Raw genomic sequence first — 20,159 nt, 5'->3', positions numbered from 1 at the left:
ACTCAGATGACACCACAACTTTGAAGAAACAGGATCGAGCCTGGCTGGTGTGGCTCAGTGAATTGAGTGCCAGCCTGTGAACTAAGTGGTAGCAGGTTCGAGTCCCAGTCAGGGCACTTGCCTGGGTTGAGGGCCAGGTCCCCAGTAGGGGGCACGTGAGAGGCAACCACACACTGAAGTTTCTCTCCCTTTCTTTGTCCCTCCCTTCCTCACTCTCTAAAAATAAATAAGTGAAATCTTTGAAAAGAAAAAAAGAAACAGGATCAAGAACTCACAGGCAATGCACTATAGGTGAGGAAAACCACAGCAGAGCTACAATCGACCCCTTTGCAAGAAAAGATCAGCCCTGCACCCCAAGCTCAGTGAGTAAGAGTACATTTGTAGTTTTTAATTTAAAACAAAGTGCCAGTCCTTGCTGAGACCAGCCTCCGATCTCAATCTCATGGGAGAACAGGCCTTCATGGTGGCGGGCTCTCTGTCAAGGGTTTGGGCTCCTGTTCAAGTCAGCAGAAGGCCAGCCATGGGAACTATATTTAACTGAGGAGTCAAATGTGTAAAAAAAAAAAAAAAGACAAAACAGACGAGCAAGGCCCAGTGTTTACAACCTTTCTAATATCAATTAAGGGAAGCAAATCAAAAGCCAGCACATGAAATGTAAAATTACCTTATCCATCAAGTATGTGGCCGCAGAAAACCTTTTGACCAAGAACGTGTTCCACATCATCAGAGCGACGCCTAGGGCAGGAGGACAAGACGGAGACGGAAGGCTCGTGTGTTTTCTCTTTCATCACGTGGAACAAATTACTGTCCTCCCTAAGGTTATAAAACTCTATGGCTGTTTGCTTAGTAGTGTTTATCAAACTAATAAAAACTTTTATTTTGTAACAAAAAACAGAAGTGGTCTGCACAAGAGGACATCCAAATGGCCAATAATCATAGGAAAAAACATCATTATGAAAGATAAATTAAAATGACAAATATATTACACAACCCACAGGAAGACTAAATTTTAAAAAGTGACAATACCAAGTGCTGACGAGGATTTGCAAACAACTGGAGAGCATGCCCCTGCAGTGCTGACGGGATAACAAACCGGTAAAACGACCTGGAAAACCGGCAGTATGAACCAAAGCTCATCACACTCCTACCACACCCCCCAGCGGTTCCATGGCTGGGATGGGTACAAAGACACGAGCAAGAGTGTGGAGGCCAGCTTTGTTCAAAATAGCCAAACACTGGAAAGAAACCCAACACCCCTAACTAATTTATTTCATACAGAACCACCCAGGAGAGTAGTAGGTAAAAAAAGGTATGAAAAAACAAAATACAAAAAATATATTTGCAAAATGGGGTTTATACTTCCACATTTAACAAACTATGGTGTTTGGATGAAAACTTCAGAAGCAGTTGTGAACCAGGAAGCACACATGTGGTCTTCCACCCACAGCTGGGGTCACCCACCCAATGGGCATCACACACCCAGCTGGTGTCACCCACGCAGCTAGCTGCCCCGGCGTCCGGTGGCGGGGCCTGCAGGGGCCGTGGGGGGCTGGAAGCTGGTGTGCAAACTGGGCACCAAGTTCGAACGTGAGGAGGTACAGCACTGGCCGGAAGTCAGCAGGTAACTTAGTTTGATAGGTAAGGACAGAACACTCCAGAGGCCAGATTTCCCTAAAGAGTCACTTTCAAATCTTATTTCCTTGGAGGAAGGTATAATCTAAAAAGATGAGTAAAATCATTTTCAAGTTCTCTTCACGTAAAATGAGACATTTCAGAATTTCTGCAATTTGACTTCCTGCCACCTACAGGAAGGCGGTCCAGGAGAAGAAATAAACAGCTTTTCTAGAATTTATCACATGGACATAAAGGCGATGTTTCCTCCTATTCAGCCCCACACCAGTCTCAAAACTTAGGAAGACGACCCCCCCGCCAGGGCTGAACGCCTCCCTGAATTCTTACAGGGAACTCGGCGAGCTGTCACATGCAACCAGCAACCTGTTACAACTTTTCCACAACATCTGTCACACATTCTTTTCAGGGAGACACCTGCAGCCCCCATGGTACAGCAGCCCATGGGGGACAGTCACATCTATCAACAGAAGCACAAGGTGGTTTGGCTACCTCACTTTTTAATCAGAGCCCTCAGCACCCCACCCTTATTCACGTACCTGCCCATGAACTAAATACGGAATGAGTAAAGCATGGGCGCATTATAGTCCCCTTACTTACACCCAGGAAGAGCAGTCAGCTGGGGGAAGGGTGGCGGGGAACACAGGTGACAATTACTGCCAGCCCCCTCCCTTTGCTGATAGCCTTTTTCCACGCGGTGAAGAAAGCCAGTACTGTGTGTGTGGTAGGGCCATCGAACGAAAATGAGAGGATAGGGATTTAGAGATTCGTGCCTCTCTGGAGGTTTAGAGAATCAGTGCGGGTTTACCGCCTGCTCACTTACCGTGCTGAACGTGCGCATTGCCGATGTGCTGCAAATGCTCTATAGACTTCACAAAGAAACGTGCTTCCTTACGTAAGGGGAGAAAGAGAAACAAAGTATCACTTAGCAGGTGTTGCAAGTACAACGGAGACTTCTTACATAAATTTCTGTATAAAGCTACATAAGAACGTTGCAATAAGGACATGGAAGTATTAGATAAGAAGTAATCTTTCATAAGATGACGTCATGGTCTCCCTTAAACTCATGTCACCTACAGAATGACTGATTTCCAGAAACCTCTAGGTCATCTGTGCTGACATCTGAGTCAAAGTGGCCTGTGACTTGTGCATCATGGCAGCGTTCTTTCCAACAAGTACTTGAACTTCACACAGATTAGAAAACAATGGATTTACTTCTTTGCAAATATCATTCATTCATTACTCAACAAACACTTGTTGAGTACCTACTGTGCACTGGGTTGTCTGAGGCACAAGGAATAAAATGTGAACAAAACAGACCCAAATCCTTGCCCTGGGGTTACATTGCAGTGGGGGGTGGGGAGGGCAGATTGCGAACATCAGTAAACCACGCAGGATGTCGGTGACAAGTGCCGAGGAGCAAACATGGAAGCAGCGAGGGGGAACCGGAACACCAGAGGGGACGCCTGCAGTCCACTTTTTCCAACCAACATAGTTCACATGTTCAAACTCAGATCTAACAGGTACAACTACCCAGAAATTCTCCAGACCTTTGCGAAACAACTTGGTGCCTGTACCAAGAGTGAACAAGCGTTCTGAGCCTCACAAAGCTGTGCGTGTACAGTGGAACTGGGATGGGGCTGCGTGGGGCAAGGACATAAACAGCCACCAGGAAAACACCGGAGCAAGGAAAAACAGTGGCCGCTTATTCCATCTCACGTTACACAGCTGTGTTAATAACAGAGACAGGGACAAGGACAATAACAGACAAGGACACCAGTCACCAGGTCAGGCACCAGGCAAGCCTCCTCTAGAAACTGCGACAGCCTCGGAGACAGCTACTGTCAGGCACTCCTTTGCTTTCCAGGGACACGGAGGACAAAGGGCTCCAGATGTTTCCGAAGGCCCCGCAGCTGCTCCCTGGCAGTGCCGGGAACGCACACAGCTGTGCCCGCCACGCCACCCGCCTCTGGTTTGTCAGCGAGAGCTCACAGCACAGGCCTTTCTGTTAAATGTCACTTTCTTAGACCAGAGCCTGGAAGGGAGTCCTTCGGATTTTTGAAATTATGATATCCTCGTTTAAGCCCTAACATGCTTTTTTCACATAGGAAACGTATTCCGTTTAAGTGGCAGGCCTGTGATTAGGAAGCAGCGGTGGCAACTGAAGAGGGGGGTTGAGGGCATCCGGAGGTCCCCTGTCCCCAAATCACTTTTTGTTCTCAGTTTCACTGATCAGACCTCACTTCTGTTTAAAGCACATAGTTTTTCGATGTCTCCCTTGAATAAGGAAGTGGCTGCATCGTAAAGACCTTTTTTGAGCAAGGAGGCATATGACCCTTCGTGCGCTCCCGTGAGTGAGTTCACCGGGGAGACCTCTCTTCAGAGGGGCAGCCTGCTCCGAGGACAGAAAAGGGAGGATTCCAACTCAAGGGGGAGGGTCAGCGCCTGCCAGAGCAGGAGGCCTGCGTGAAGGACAGTGCCAGCAAGGAGGGATGGAGTGTGTGTGTGTGTGTGTGTGTGTGTGTGTTTGTCTTATTGTGTCCTGGCCTCAAACCTGAAGGGTCAGCGCCATTGTTGGAAGGGAGTGGGGAACAGGCTCAGAGACCCAGTGATGGCCCCACGCAGGCCCACACCACTTCAGGCCGTGCAGGCGGGGGTGGGGAGCAGGCACCACCGGTAGAAGATGATGCTGGAGCAGCGAGGACCCCGGGGCCGACTCTGTGCACAGTCTGGCCTCCCTGGTTTTTCTCCAGCAGTACTCTGGCTGTCACCATGACAACGACCGTACTAACGATGTTCTGTTAGGTGGGTGCTATCTCACCCAGGAACTCAAAAGGCAGTAAGAAATATACTCAGCACAACCCAGCCGGGACAGAAAGCCACACTGGCCTTAGACCCCACTGAGGAACAGCCCCCGCAGTGCGACCTCAGGCCAGGAACGTCGCTTCTCCGAGCCCTGGTTCCACAGCAAGGACAAGGACGACCCCGCACACTTGGGTTTACTGTGAGGGCTGCGAGGGACAAGGGATGAAAAGGCCCAGCACAGCTGGAGGAGACACCCCCAGGGGGAAAGGCCCACGTCCCCAATGAGTTAGGTAACAGCAGCATGCGCACGAACACAGGAGGCACCCCCGCCCCGAGGCGGCACAGCACCTTACCTCCGGGTCCTTGTTCCACTGGACCACGTACTCCCAGCAGCAGTGCGCGTGCAGTGTGTCCGGCTCCAGGCTGCACGGAAACTGCTCGTAGGCCGCCCGCAGCAGGTCTGCAAGGCAGAGACTTGAGTCCCGCCAGAGTCCTGCCTCGGGAGCCCCACCAGCCTCCTCCCAGGAGTCCCTGCCTCTCCCTGTAGAAGTGCTACCTGGTACGGCTCCCAAGTCCACGTCCGCCGCTGACACCTCCAACAGGCCCCTGTGAGTACCTTCTTCGGCTTCGTCCGGGTTTGCTGCATCTCTTTCTTTATTGGCCAGTTTCAACACTTCAGGGCTCAAGTCCTGTTTAAATACCCACTTGGCCACACTGTCTGCGATGCCACCTACAGGTCGGAGACGAGAGAGAAAAGGTCACACTGGCAGTGACCACAGGAGGGAGCATCTCTGAGGACGAGACCTAAGTGCCATTCAGTTTGCAGCCTGAAAGTGACCCCCAAACCCACAAGAGTCACAGCGCGTTACTACCTACCTACCGCCCACCTGTGAGGGCGAGTAGGCTACCTGCTGCCCAAGGGCATCTTCCGACTCGCCTGCAATATCCGACACATATAAATGCAGACACACGTGTGTCCGGGTACCACATTCCTTCTACGTTCACAGCTCGACACAGACTTTACCTGACACAGATGAAGGATGAGTGTGTCTTTAAAACACTTTCATTTACATACGAGTAAAAACAGATGGGCCAGCATATCTGCTTAGGCTTCTTCGGGCAATATGTTACTTTTAATAGTCAACTAACTTGCCTGTCTGCACTAGTTGGGGCAAAATGCAGCCACAGTTAATCAACAACATGATGCTGTATTCCAAGTTGCAATCAACATAGCCCCCAAATTATAAAAACAAACAGGACCGCTTTCAAAGTGAAGAATCCTGTTTATTACCTAAAACAAATTATACATTTTCTGTAATTTCCCATGTGTTTCTCTCAGTCTTTCTCCTCTTCTGATTCAAATGTAAATGTTTCCACAGAAAGGAGGACTCAGGGAAGCCCCAGTGACCAGGAACGTAGATGAGAGCTGTGTGTCGGGCGACCTAATGTGTTACATTTGACTTCCAGGTCAACGGTGAATTCTCCGTCCACAGTCAAGGCCCTGACAATGCTGCTCCCTCGAATATGAAAATGGTGTCCCCTCCCTTTTACCAAGTGGCAGCGTGGGGCACAGTGAGTTTATAATGGAAAATCTCACATCTTACAAGGAATGCAAAAACGAGTAAACTAGGTAAAAATATACAGGTTCCTGGGTGTTTCAAACCCAGAAAAACTGTCAGTGCAGCATCCCACACCTGATGGAGCTGCTGGGAAGGAAAGGGCTGCCATCAAGATCACTCAGTATGTAACATGCCCAGGAGCCTGGGGACCAGGCCAGCAGGGACTCGCACATCGGACAAGAGCGACAGAGCTCTGTGGAAATGAGCATGGAGGAGAAAAGCTGCAGCCTGTGGCTTGAGAGGTTCCCTGAAAGGAGGAAGCAGCCCTGGAGCCAAGTAGGCTTTGGGATTTGGAGGTCCCAGAGAAGAAACGAGAATGAGGATGGGGAGTGGGGGAGGAGCACGCACGGGCTCAGACCTGGAGACGGGGATTTGCACAGAAATCTAGTGAGACACAAGGAATGGGAAAGTGGGTTGGATTCAAAGTCAGCAGTGCTTGGAGAGCAAGCTCCAGAACCTACTTAGTTCCAGCAGTTTCTGGACTTAGTCTCAGCTTCAGTCCCTGAGATGCTTAAAAGTTGTAGAGAGCCCCAAAGAACCTTACCTTATGGGCTATGTTTACCAATATTTATGGTAAGAGAAACTGAAGTGGAGAAATTATTAAAAAGTTTCATATATTCATTTTAAAATTAAAATAACAACCCCACTGCATGCTGATGGTTTATGAAAATAACTGTAATTCCCAGAGCCAACGGGCGTTTGGTGAGAAGGGCACTACACGTCACAAATCTCCCAGTGCCTGGCTTGGCCTGGAGCTGCCGATGGGCTCCCGCACCCCGTCCCCTGGGCTCCGCTGTGCCAGGCAAGGTGTGTGAGGGGATGTGGCCTCACCAGACAGGAAGCTGGAAGGCGGGGGGCGGGGGGGAGGGAGGCCCTCTGACCGCTGTAAGGCCACGGGATGTGGGTGGGGGTTTCTGGGCCGGGAACTGGCAGGAGCAGACTTTGAAAGGATTGAGAGGAAGTATGCGCTAGGCCATCTTTACACTTTTAAAACCTGAGCATGTTTCTCTCTCCTTATTCTTTTAGTCACTTCTGTAAAAAAAGAAAACGGAAGCACACCCCCCAAAACACAGGCGTATGGGCACAAAGGCTCCAGCAGACTTCGGGTTACCTCTGCCTCCTTCGAGGAGCTTCTTGACGGAGAGCCTGGGGGGCGGCTCGGCAGGCAGCGCGGATGGCCGGCAGGCGCGTGGGCTCGCCCTGCTGCGCAGCAGCGTCTGCAGGACGAGGCAGTCCTCCAGCTGCTTGAGCAGGAGCTTCCAGTACTCGGTGTCCAGGGAAAGGGCCTCCCAGGAGTCCGTGAGGGCCTCCGCGTCTGCACCCGCCGCTGTTTGGGAAAGCTGACAGAAAAGGCCCTGGTGAGAACCTGGCACAGCTTGACTCCCCATGAACGTGAATGAGCTTTGAACTCAAAGGCTGATGGGTAGTCAGAGCACAGCACACAGACGTCGGTTCGCAAATATTGCTGCTTGCCTGGATGGGACATGAGGGTTAGGAGCGGATGGGAGACCCAGGGGCAGCGAGGATGGAGTCCGGGCATCCCCAGGAGGCCTGTGGTGACCCCCGAGCTGTCAGGGCCACAGTATCAGGAGACTGGTCTCTTTTTACAACACACCAACATGAAAAATGTGCCTCACATTTCTCTCTGCCTGGTCATAAACACTTCAAGCTAGTAACATTAAACTGAGCCCATGAACTACAGACTGACAATGTGCTGTGTCTGTCCACAGACCTGGTTCAAGTGTCTCGTCCAGTTTAACGCACCACCCCCTACAAAAAGTATCTGAGCTACGTCCCACTATACCTGATGTCAGACTTTTTTTTAAAAGAGCCTCCAAGAGATGAGGAAAAACCACAAAGCCAAAGGGTCAACAGGATACCTTTCTTTGAGTCATTCAATGCCACATGGCCCAAACAATGTGTTTATAAAAGGGGGGTGTGTGAACACAATCGTTAAATTTTCAGAAACCAGAACAAACCTGAGAAATAAATGCAGCCTGTCCCTGACCTCTTTTAGATGAGAAAACTGAGGCCACAAAACTCATTTCTAAGGGACTCACCACCAATCCCCAGCCATTGGCAGAGCAGGGTCAAGTTCAGCACTTTTCCCCTGTGCCACATGGTGATGGCTAAGTTCACGTGTGCATGTTGTCTGAACAAACAGATTAAGGATAGTACCCCTCCCCACCCCTCAGCCCTGAGAGGCAAATAAGAACCAGCAGACACACAGTTCAGGTCTCCGGCACCACACAGAGGGAAGACCCCGTGGCCCCACAAATGGAAGAAGAGCGGCCCATCTGCAGGCTGGGCAGCACCCCCCACTGACCTTCCTCTCGGTCCCGCCGTTGGACAACTGCGCGGCGACAGAGTGCCCCACGTGTGCAGAGAGCAGTGCAGCCCCGTTGTTCTCGGACTGGATACAAGCCGTGCGCATCTGCTGCCACCAAGGGGACACCGACTGGGAGTCCCACGAGTCGTCGATGGCCACTGCCAAGTTCACAGGGAACCCTTAGTTTCTCAATATGGGGCCCAATCTCTCAGACTCAACACAGTGTTAAAACTCAGTTCCCCAGTGATGTACTCGTCACTTTCTGAACGAACTGGGAAAGAATCCTCAGCCTATTTTAGAACGTGTACATTCCATTTCCTTGTTCTTCTCAACACGCTTTAAATCCCTTTGGAATAGCTCATCGTTGCAGAGAACTACTATTCAATGTTTCAACATTGTGGATGATTGTCCTCATCAGAACAAAACTGAGAAAAATAATAACCTCCCCCCAAGACTTGATTTACCTGAATTAAGCAAATGCATTATTCATCATTACACGATTTTTGCTGAAAGCACCATTTCCACAAAGCACACTGGAAGTGCGTTACGTGCTTTCTCTGGAAACAAAAGATCCCCCAGAGTGAAATGCTGGAAGGACCGTAGTCTCCTTCCTTGGGAGCCCGACCCCCCCCCACGGCATCGGTGGCATTTCAAACACAAGCTTTGCCTCCGGGCGCAGAAGCCGACGGCTTTCCCGCGGATGCCGGCGTCCAGTGCCCCAGCATCGCACCTTTCATCCTGCTCAGGAGCGACAGCATGGCGTGAAGATAGCAGACAGACTGGGGCTTCTCCAGAACGTCCTTTTCCTTGGAAAGCCAGACACTCAGGAGCAGAGACTGAAATCAAAGTCAAACCCTCTCAGTCTCACAGGCTAGCTCACAGGCTAACTCACACAAATACAAGTCACGTCCCAAGGGCACCCCCTCAACGTCTGAGCAGCAGAATGTGATCTGAGGGCCCCCCGGGCCAGGGAGGCTGCTCCCCGGCTTTGGACCTTGCCCCGTCTCACCCGTATAAGGCACTACAGCAAAGGGTGACTCAGTCAAACGTGGGTCTCTCAGAAAACTCGGTGGACACAGCACATTTAGAAATCTTTGCATATTTAAAAATGTATACAACTGATGTTATGAGTGCCCAACTTCTTCAGGAACACAATTCCAGTAAGATTACAATTTTCAGAGGACACAACCCTGCACTGTACGTTCCCTTGGCCCGAGGGCTCGGCGAGAGCTGGGATCAGCTGCCATTTCCTCTGACCGAGGTGACCACAGTGACCCCATGGGGTTTTTAAAAATAGCTTATCTTATTGTACACCCAATTTCTTTCTTTAACTCGTGGGCTCTCTTTTTCCCTTTTTAGAGAAGGTCCTCTTCCCTCACCCTTCCCAACTGGTCAGTGCGAGCGAGGGCTGTGCCCGACCGCACGTGGGGGCAGGAGAAGCACACGTGACGCAGGCGGGTCTCCTCCCTGCCCGTTTCAGAACATGCAGACGCCGAGTGCTGAGGCTCGTCCGCGGGACGGCCCCATTGTCTGCATTTCCTACGCCACAGAGACTACGTTCCGGCTCGCAGCCCAAGTGCGGGGACGCCTGACACCTCTGTGCTGCTGTAGGGGAAGTTCGCTTTGTTCTCTGGATCTTTCCTCATTCTAACATTTTTACTGATGATCAGATGCTAAATTTGTTTTCGGCCAAGCATGGAACATGCTTGTTATAATCTACAGGGGGTGGGGAAAAGAAAATACTATTAATTAAATATGGGGACCTTAAATTTCTTTGACCATTTTTAGGAGGTTTTCATGCATGTTCTATGATACACTTTAGACAATGGTTAAAAAAAAAGGGATAGTTCTGGAGAACGTGAGCAAGGAAGGACAGCGCCCAGTGACGGGAAACCTCACCAACAGCAGCTGGGGGCTCAGTCCGGCCGACTCCAAAGCGCGGCACATGTCCTCCGTGGGGCAGCCACCTTGCAGACACTTCCAAAAGAAGAAACTGCCTGGGAAACAAAGCCAAAATGTATTAGCCCGGGACCACGTGGACGCCCTTCCTGAACTGCACCCTAAGCCCCAAACAGCCGCACAGCAGGAGAGGACAGGAACAACTGCTCCATTTGCTGGACTTGGGCAAAAGCAGAAGAGCAACACTGTCTCGCGAGCCCACTTGTCAGAACCATGTGACTTTCCCAACATACTGCCTGCCCGTCCAGAGCGTGACTGAGAACGACACACTCAGTTCTTTGCTTGATTTAATTTCAAAGCGAGCGGCACCCTTGACGTGCCACCAGCTCCTCCCAGGCTTTGCTCCGGAGGAGGAGGGACTCCAGGAGCGGCTCACGCCTCGACCTACCTAAGGCCACGTACTCCTCTTCACTTATCTTCTTCACGCTGATCACGTCCTTCTCACACTCTAAGTGTTCCAGGAATGTCTTCACAGGCCACACGCCGTCCTTCTCATCAGAAAATCGCACTGCAGTCCTGGGGGTCTCTTGCTTATATTTCTCTAACAACGCCTGGAGCTTAAGGAGTTCGTTTTCGTCAAGCCTTAGTAAGGCAGCCAAGTCCTTAAAAACAGGGGGGGAATTCTGAACAGACCAGGTCTCTTTCTCCAAATCTGCCATAGACATCAACCCCAGCATCTGAAGTGAACGCAAGGTCATCAGCCAAAGACGGATGGTAACGAATGGGATCGCTATAACGTGCTCTGCTGGAAACCGCACTCTCAAATTACCTGCTTGCAACTTGACTCACGCTCATGAGTACGAGGGTATTTAAATAAAGTAATCCCACATTTCTTGAGATGAGACTTTTAAAAAATGCTCAAGTTTTAATACGCGTGTTACTGTGCCATCAGACAAAAATTTAACAGGGTGTCACCTGCCACTCGAGCTTCTGAGGCCACTAAAGAACTAGCCGACGAGAAACTGCCCCTTCATGAGGCAGCAGCAACACAGTGCAGACCCTAGAAAGCAGGCCCCTCGGCGTCCACACACAAACCCTCCACGAGGCTCCCAGCAACCTGGACGCTGGAAAGTCCAACACACAACCCACTGCCCTTTCAAACTGCTTTCTCGGGCTGTGCGTGCAGGACAAGGCCTGCATCTCCTGACATGATTATCTTTTGAAGTTAGAGAAAGCACACACACACACACACACACACACACACATTAAAGATCATAAATTTGACGGTGCAAGCAAAACTTTCTCCCCCACAGTGATGTGATGGAAGCTGCATTCTTCAACAAGGGCAGCTCCGTTGACTGACCGAAGGCTGTTGTTTTCACAACCACGCAGTCCACTGTGACGTGCTACTGAACACATGCCGGGAGGTCAACGCTACGCTGAATTTCTAGACGAGCTCACACGAACTATGCCCCAGAAACGGCAAAAATGAGTTCTTTCAGAGCTGAATTTTAGATTCATATGTGCAAAAGTAGCCATTCAGTGTAGAAGCTGACCGTGTGTTTTGTAAAGGATCCAAACAAGTCTACAGCAAATATGGTTTTAATTCTTAAAAAGTGCTTTAAGAAGAAAAAAATTATCTGAAAACTGATTTTTAAAATGTTGTAATTCTTTTATCTTTGCACATTAGGTTGGGACTAAAAATGAAAATGAGTTCCATGGGGGATTAGCAAAGCCATACATTTAACTTTCTTTGGCAAGGTGTGAGACAGACAGGTGGGTTCTTATGAAAACATTAGGTATTGAAGAATCTGCGAAATGTGTAGGCAAGCCTACAGACATAACAATCAACTTGAACCTTTCTGTTGCTTGAAATAATTTCACATTATTCAGGAAGTAGACAGCAAAACAAAACATCCAGAAAAAAGGGTGCTGTCATTTATCATGGCAGCTGTCACAGGTTATTATGAATAGATTATTACTAAATAATAACTAATATTATTATTACTTTATAAGGTCCATCTGTAATCCTAAAAATAGACAAGATGTTCAAATGTGTAGGTTGTTCCCATTACAGAAAGAAAATCTTGTCCGATATTTATGCTGAACAAATTTTTATTCATGTACATGTACTGAGAATAAAAGGCTTCCACTAACTTTCAGAGACACCAGGAAATTCTCTTAAGAGCACCCCCAGCGACCTGACACCTGGTGGCACCCCCTCCTTCCGGCGGGCAGGAGACCCAGACACGGGGCCGGGTCACAGAGTAACCTGAGGGGAAGAGGGTGCCGTTCTCTCTATGCCCCATTAAAGACACTTCAGTTCTTTGTACAGAAAGTAAGAATTTTTATAAACAGCCCTCAGAAATGAACAAGAGTGCACCTGAATCACAATGACAGGGGTTCTCACTTTTTCATGTTTTATATAGTAAAAGCACAGGACGTTCATTATAATTATCGTAAACACTTGGGCGTAAGACAGAATCACTTAAAAATGCATTTCGTGCGGAGCACACCACAGAGAAGTGCACAGGAGTTCGCTAACAACACAGAGAAAGTGCTCTCCTCTGCTTGGCAGAGTCTTTTGTTGTTGTTCTTTAAAGGAAATTGAAGTTTTGCTACTTGAGTAAACTGCTGTATTTTAACTGGCAAAGGTTGTGCAGAAGTTGTGTTATAAGAAGTAACCTTAAATGAAAAAAATGAGTTGAGAAAAACTAGGTGCTTCTAGGACAGTGAAAACGGGAGAAAAAGAAAATTTAATTTTCTAGCATAAATCATATAAATTTAACAGCAAGGCAAGACTGAGCCAGCTGGGCGGTCTTGTAAAGAAAATACACCTTTATGCTTATAAAAATTCTGAATTTTCTACATTGTGACTACCAATTTAAAAATGGAAAATAAAGAGATTGTTTTGCACAGTGAGTGACGGGGTTACTCACGTGGTCAGAGAAGGGCATGTCAGAATGAAAACCCAGGGAATTTAACTGATGGACAGATTCGTAGAGACGGAGCAACTTCAGTTTATTGGCACAAAACTGGAGCAATCCCTCGTCAACAGACTCAAGTTCTAGAAGGTAAAAGAAAAAATACACTAAAAGAGAAATATTTCACAGATTCATAAAAGGCGTTTCTTCATTAAACCTCTTAATATTATATAATTCCCCATTCTATTTCATCAAATACTGGGATTTTAAGCTTTAGCACATTAATAAGGCAAAGATAATTTTTCTACCATAGCAAAATATCTAAATTTTTAAATGAAGTAAGCTGCTCTAATAGTAGGGGTAAAAAAATAACTAAAGTAAAAAGAAAGGAGAAATATCTTAGTTGAATACTGAAATTTAAGTAGATGATCTGGAAACAACTTTGAAAATGTTAACTAACAAGTCAACTAGAGACAGAGTCATGCACAGGAGCAGGCTGACAGCTATCAAGGAGGTGGGGGGTGCAGTGTGGGGGGGGGNCATTAATAAGGCAAAGATAATTTTTCTACCATAGCAAAATATCTAAATTTTTAAATGAAGTAAGCTGCTCTAATAGTAGGGGTAAAAAAATAACTAAAGTAAAAAGAAAGGAGAAATATCTTAGTTGAATACTGAAATTTAAGTAGATGATCTGGAAACAGCTTTGAAAATGTTAACTAACAAGTCAACTAGAGATAGACTCATGCACAGGAGCAGGCTGACAGCTATCAAGGAGGTGGGGGGTGCAGTGTGGGGGGGGGACTGAGCCACAAAGAAAAACAAGGGAAAAAACTCCTGCACATGGCCAAGAGTGTGGTGACTGCTGGGGAGAGGTCAGGGGAGGGGGAGGAGGGTGTGGGGGGATAAATGGTGGTAGAGGGAGGCTTGACTCTGGGTGTCGACCACACAGTACAGCGCACAGATGACATGCCGTGGACTTGTGCACCTGGAACCTGTGTGACTGTGTTACCCAGTATTACCCCAACAGATTCGGTAAAAAGGAAAAAAATGGTTCCTTTTAGCCCCTAACTCTGGGCTACGTACCCATCGGGCTCACACACGGAACAAAGATAAAACTGAAACTGCCTGGCCCTTTCTGCGGTGATGCTGGTCAAAGACATTAAAATTCAGCCAGAAACTGTGCACAGTGATAGGCGTGTCCTCCAGAAAGTTTGGCAAAGAGACCAAAGTAGGATTTCACTTAATATTCTCTATCAATGAAGGTTTTCCCCCCAACATTAATACTGAAAAAATACTATATAATACATTCCTATATAATAAATTAAGTATTTATATATGAAACAAATATTTACTCTTTAAAAAGGCAGATGCTGAAGACCCCCCAAAACTCTTATTCAGTATATAGTGACCTGGAATGCTGTTGAAGTTGATACAGCCACAGCAAAGCTTAGAATTCTAAATCTCCCCAAATTTTAGGACTCTCATCTATGGGCAGAACTTGAAAATAGTGATGATTTTCTAAAACCCCAACAATGGTGTTCAGTTTACTCCCAGCCCAGTGCAAGATAACTTACTGTTGGTTTAATCAATGTTGGTATTTTGTTAAAGCTAGGCGGGGAGTGGGGGCTTCGTAAGTGTACTATGGTTTTTAAAAGAGGAATTTTTATCAAGTTCGGTCCATTAAAGGAGGCCACTGTGTACCCAAAGTCAGTTTTACATGTGCGTTGAAAAAAGAACCTCAACAGACGGAAGCTTCAAGTCCTGAAAAGGTGGATCTTGATTTATTTAGTAAGTCGCCTTAAACATAATTACTTTGAAGTGGGCTTTATATAATGAACACCACAAGCAAAAAGTCATGACCAGAGAAGTCAGTGCAATTTAATTGATGTCAAATCAGAACACATTGGATTTTGCTACCTGAGCTGCACAGAATACGGAGTTACAGCCCCCTAGCTACGGATCTCTTTCATCACTAGACAAATGAGTTCTGAAGAGTAAACAACAAGGACACTCAGAGCCAATTACTGAATCAGAGCCTGTGATGTGTGAAGAGCTGACTCTGTTCATGAGGGAAGGGGTGAGACAATGTGGCTTCCAGACACTAACGGAACCTTAATTAAATCGTACATGTTTTTTATCACGATCTTGATCAAAACGACATTAAAGGACTCCCATCTCGAAAATGTCACTCCTCTCATGAAGCTAAAAGAAAAAACAGCGCAGTGAACTGCACCTCTTGCCCACAGCTCTGAGCCACTCTACGACTGTATTGGAAGTCACTCATCTCTCTATGCTGGTATTTCTTCACAGTGGGAGGATGAAAAATAAATATTCACAGTGAGAAACTGAGGCACCGCAGTCAGAAAGCTCAAAGAGCAACTGCATACAATAGACAGGGAGTAAAGAAGTGCCCAAACCCTAAAGGCAGGAAACAAGTACCTCTTTACCTTTCGGACATTGTTCCCACATTAAAGGAACAGGATCGTGTAAGCCGTGAACAGCTTTCTACAACCAGAGTGACACAACCTCAGTGGGTCCATGATCACCAACCAGTACAAACCCATTACCTTGATTTTTCAAAGTGTCCACAAGAGTCTGGGTGACGTCTTTAAGGCAGGAAAACGGTAAACGTTCACTTCCCAGAATGCTTTCCAAAGCCTAGGAGATATTGAGCAGTTCCAGTAATTCAAAGGCAAGGATTTTGTTTAAAATTTGAGTTTTATGTCTATACTTTCCCTACCCCAAAAAGGGATGCTCCATTTAAAGTGGAATCATAAGTAATACGTGATCAATTTCATGGCATGCCAAATATGGTATAATGACAAAAAGTTAATGACTCCTTAATTACCGCACATGGGCTGAATCCTCAGGCCGGGCTACACATATTTACTCCCCACGGCACTCCACCTGCCCACCCCTTCCCCTGGCAGAAATTTAACATCGAGTTCCCTTCACACATAAGGAAACAACCATCAGGTTGCCAGTGGGTTAGAAGCTGCAGCTAAGGCTCACGCCTGAGGATGTAGCATGAGACAACCATCAGACCGAACCCACACCTGTGTGTTTGTGGGGCAGCAACGGACTGAGCGGGTGTCTCCAGAGGCTGCTCAGGCCCCAGAGGACGCGACTCCCTGGGGGATGCCAAGAAAGCGACCGGGAGAGGCAAACGGCCCAGGAAATGTCAGCCCAGGAAATGTCAGCCGCATCTGTTCTGTCTCTATGCCACAGGCCTGATCTTCTTCCCTACTATTCAGTCTTCTGAAGTCAAAAGTGGTTTCTTTTGTCCCTTTAGCCTCGAAAACAATGCAAGACTTTCACCATTAGATTTTCTAACGTTTTTGATAGAATTCACAGCTTCACACACAGTTCAGAGGTACAGTAAAAAAGAATCAGGACGGACCGCTGGAACCCGCTGCAGTTTCCCGGTTGCGTTGCTCCATGACGTAAATGAGGAGTCGGCGCTTGGGTTATGGCGCCCCCCTCTGACCCAGACTCCCTCGGCGGCCTCCGCAGAGGCCCACTGGGTCACCGCAGTGCCGTCCTCATCCCCGAGACTCTGCCCGAGGAACAGGGGAGCCACTCGGCACTGTCCAGGCAACGGACAGCTGGTCTGAAAATCTCAGGGACCTGCCTATTCTACGATAAAATGCACCAAGGGCTTGAAAAGTAAAACGAAAGGCACAAAAAGGAATCAGTAGTCACCGAATTCTCCCACGAACCTATTTACTTTAGTGAGGTGTTCTCGCTGTGGAAAGGGGAAGGCAAGGACCCCTGCCGTGTTTGAAAGCGAGTGACAAGCACTTGGGATGTGGAAGCTGCATGTGCATGGTTATGTGACCACCCTTAACGCGCGTTGCGTCTGTCTGCTGCTTTGCCTTTGCTCATGTTGACCCTTTTCTTCAGTATATTTGAAAAGTTCCTAACCCCTTCTTAAGGTCTCAGTTTGAGAGACCTTTTTACCTATTTACTTTAGGTAAATGACTTTAGGTATTGTGCAGTGTAAAAATGACACATTCTAAAAGGTCCCCACTTGAAGGAGCTTAGAGCGGATAGATGAAAAAGCTGGGGAGCTGTGGCCACCAGCCAGGAACATTCCAGAAATGAAGCAGTCATCAGCTGCCTGGTTCTGGGGAGCAGCAGCGGCATTCGCCACACCCATGGGAACTGCAGTGTCCTGCAAGGCTGGATGGCGCAGCATCACCAACAGGGGCAGGGGTGGAAGGAATCACGAGTCACCGCATCTCAATTGTGGAGCCGAGGCCAGGGAGCAGCAGGGCCCCTCACACAGCTCGAGTGGGCACACGAGTGGGGACAAGGCTGAACTCAGGGCAATTCAGCATCCATCGCCCGGTGCGGCTGAGGACGCTCAGAGCCTTGCACTCCCCTCTCAGGTACAAATGCAGGAGAAATTCTTTGTATTCCTTTCTTAGAGAACTGCCAGGAGAGCTTACTAGAGGCCAGCGGATGGCACATGCCGAGGAGCGAAACTCCAGCGCTCTGCTGAACTCCTGTGTGCAGGCCCCAGGAGACACGCAGGCCCCGGCCTATGCGTTTAGAGAGGAATTGGGCACTGGCCACCAATCGCTGCAGGAGCATCAGCGGGGTGAGGCCCAGACCCCAGGGGCAGGAGGGTCGTCACAGAAGACGTGCAGCGTGACTCCCTTTATGGACAGTTGAAAAGGCAGAAGACGAACCCATACGCTTTCAAGTTGCCACGTGACAATGACACAAGGCTGAAGAAGAGCAACAGAGAAGCCAAACTCTGAACACAGCACACCTTTGCGATGGCGGGGGCGGGCCGCGGCTGGGGAGGGACACCCAGGGCTCCTGAGAGCCCCCGGAAACCTTCCACCTCAGGGGGTGGTCATCACGCAGGGTTACTCTATTATCCTTTAATCTGAACGTATGTCCTGTGTGGGGGCGTGTGTAAAACACACGCACTTACATGGATGGTAATGTTATTTACTTTAAAAGAAAGGAAAAGAAAGGAAAAAAGGACAGCAGGAAGTTCCACATGGGAATGTCAGAAAGGACGAACATGAATAAGAACACGGAGACTGCCTGTCACGTGAGAAGAGTAAATAAGACACTAAAGCCCTTCCTCTGGAAGGGCACGTGACGGCCACTCCACAGGGAAGTTCACACGTGCACTCACCTGCTTTTTGGTTGCAGGGTACTTAATATCGAGAATTACTTCCTTTATTTCTCTTTCCACCAAATCTAGAAAGAGAAAATTAGGCCAAGTAAAATTTTCATTTTTATTACAGGTCAACTTTATTCTGAAAGAGAAGTGCACGTATCTGCACTACCAGTCAGGTCAAAGGGTCCCTGGGCTCTGTCACGTGACTGGTCCTGTCACTCACAGGGCGAGTCCGTGGGAAAGCATTGCCTGCAGCTCATGAAGCACTTGAGCACTGGGACCCCCCCACTTAGAACGGGCTGTTAGGTCTGAAAACGGCGCAGTCGGCTCGCTCATTCCCACGAAAGGGCACCTACCAAGACTGTCAGACTTTGTCTTCAGCAGGTCTGCCAGTTCCTTCACCAAGTGCATGTCCCTGGCACGCTCGCTCTTCTTGTCACTGAAACAATAAACACAGCAAGTTCTCACTGTTTTCCTTCTGACACTCCAGCTGTTTTCTGCCCTGTGTAGTCTTCCTGCTTAATTTTAAAGGTATCAGTCCAATAAGAAAAGCAAAACAAAATAAGAACACAGCAAGTACAAAACAAAAACAAAACACAGGACCCGGAAAAGTGAGCGGAGGGGGTCAGCAAGCAGACCCACGACGGTCTCACCTCAGTGCCAGGTGGAAAGGGACAGTGACTGTTTTCACACTCGCGGACACGGGGTCGACAAGGCAGATCTGGTATGTCTGTGGCTGCCAACTCTGACTGGTGACGTTATTCAAGCCCATGATTTTGTAGCCAGGATACAGAAGCCTGAGGAATCACAGAGCAGCAAGTAAAAACATCAGAGAGAGGACAAATGCCACAAGGTCGCTTCTGTTGGAGCTCGGGGCCCCAGTGTTACCGGCAATTCGGGAGCACTCATAGAGCAAACAGAAACCGAACCAAAGCCAGAGGTAAAGCAGGACTCGACCAGCAGCGCTCTGCCCATGAACATGTGCGTGGAGAGGGCAGGAGCCTGGGCCTATGCTGCAATGGCAAACAGCATGCGCCACATCCACCATCTGAAGGTACCTTCCCATCGGAGCCTCCACCACGTAAAGGACAGGGACAAGTGGCAGCAGCAAAGCTAACGGTCACTCAGGAGCACATCATGGCCTTTTCAAAGCTTTCTTTGTTTCCATATATGTGCGGGAAAAGACCAACATTTCACATCTCAAACAGCGTGCGAACCAGTAAGCAGACTGAATGCGAGCTTTCCTTAGAGCGTGCCTCTCCGTCGCAGGGCAGCTTACCGACAGTGCTTTCCCACGTTGAAGGCCCCCACTCGGGGCCCCTGCTGTGTGCTCCACACCTCCAGAATGCCCCTCCTCGGGGCGTAGATCACAAGGAACTGAGCTACTCGGCTGGGGCCCTGAGCATTTCCGAAGGGGGAAGAATCCACCTTTTCGGGGACTCTTTCGTGGAGGTCCTCTACAATTTGGATCCAGCCAATCTGGGCGTCCCGATACCCTTAGAGACAGAAGAAAGAGATGCCAATTAGTTAATAAACCGAAGTTTAATAGTAGCCTTCTGAAGTACTACAGGATTTGAGGGGAGGGATTTAAGAAAAACTACAGAACTTTGTTGCTTTTAAAATATGAAATACCATAAACACAAAATCTTAATAATTATAATAAATACAGAATCAACCATGAAATTTTATTATCTCTTCCTATTTTGCTCCATTTGCTTTACATCACTTTTCTTTAAGAAAACAGGTGTCCTCGCAGCCCCATGAGTACCCTCCCCCGACCCCATTCCTGTGCCTCCCTCTCTTTAAAAACTTCT

General features: G+C 48.3%; 1 protein-coding gene across 1 annotated transcript in view; it reads right to left on the bottom strand.

Annotated features, from left to right (window-relative positions):
* RAB3GAP2 (RAB3 GTPase activating non-catalytic protein subunit 2) overlaps window positions 1-20,159 on the bottom strand; it is a 52,592-nt gene that overhangs the window by 8,319 nt on the left and 24,114 nt on the right. The window contains exons 14-28 of the mRNA XM_037069478.1: window positions 19,625-19,841; window positions 18,999-19,142; window positions 18,702-18,784; window positions 18,361-18,425; window positions 15,773-15,863; window positions 13,221-13,348; window positions 10,730-10,943; window positions 10,282-10,379; window positions 9,113-9,218; window positions 8,380-8,540; window positions 7,165-7,393; window positions 4,991-5,164; window positions 4,788-4,894; window positions 2,453-2,519; window positions 665-735 (exon numbers count right to left, since the gene is read on the bottom strand). Coding sequence (XP_036925373.1) covers window positions 665-735; window positions 2,453-2,519; window positions 4,788-4,894; window positions 4,991-5,164; window positions 7,165-7,393; window positions 8,380-8,540; window positions 9,113-9,218; window positions 10,282-10,379; window positions 10,730-10,943; window positions 13,221-13,348; window positions 15,773-15,863; window positions 18,361-18,425; window positions 18,702-18,784; window positions 18,999-19,142; window positions 19,625-19,841 — 1,955 coding nt within the window. The remainder of the gene's footprint in view (window positions 1-664; window positions 736-2,452; window positions 2,520-4,787; window positions 4,895-4,990; window positions 5,165-7,164; window positions 7,394-8,379; window positions 8,541-9,112; window positions 9,219-10,281; window positions 10,380-10,729; window positions 10,944-13,220; window positions 13,349-15,772; window positions 15,864-18,360; window positions 18,426-18,701; window positions 18,785-18,998; window positions 19,143-19,624; window positions 19,842-20,159) is intronic.

The sequence above is a fragment of the Sturnira hondurensis genome, unplaced genomic scaffold (genome assembly GCF_014824575.4).
Source record: "Sturnira hondurensis isolate 20B ecotype Veracruz unplaced genomic scaffold, ASM1482457v3 Scaffold0018525, whole genome shotgun sequence".
Lineage (NCBI taxonomy): Eukaryota > Metazoa > Chordata > Mammalia > Chiroptera > Phyllostomidae > Sturnira > Sturnira hondurensis.
Note: the sequence above shows the minus strand (reverse complement) of the source record. Positions and strands in the feature narration are given on the sequence as shown.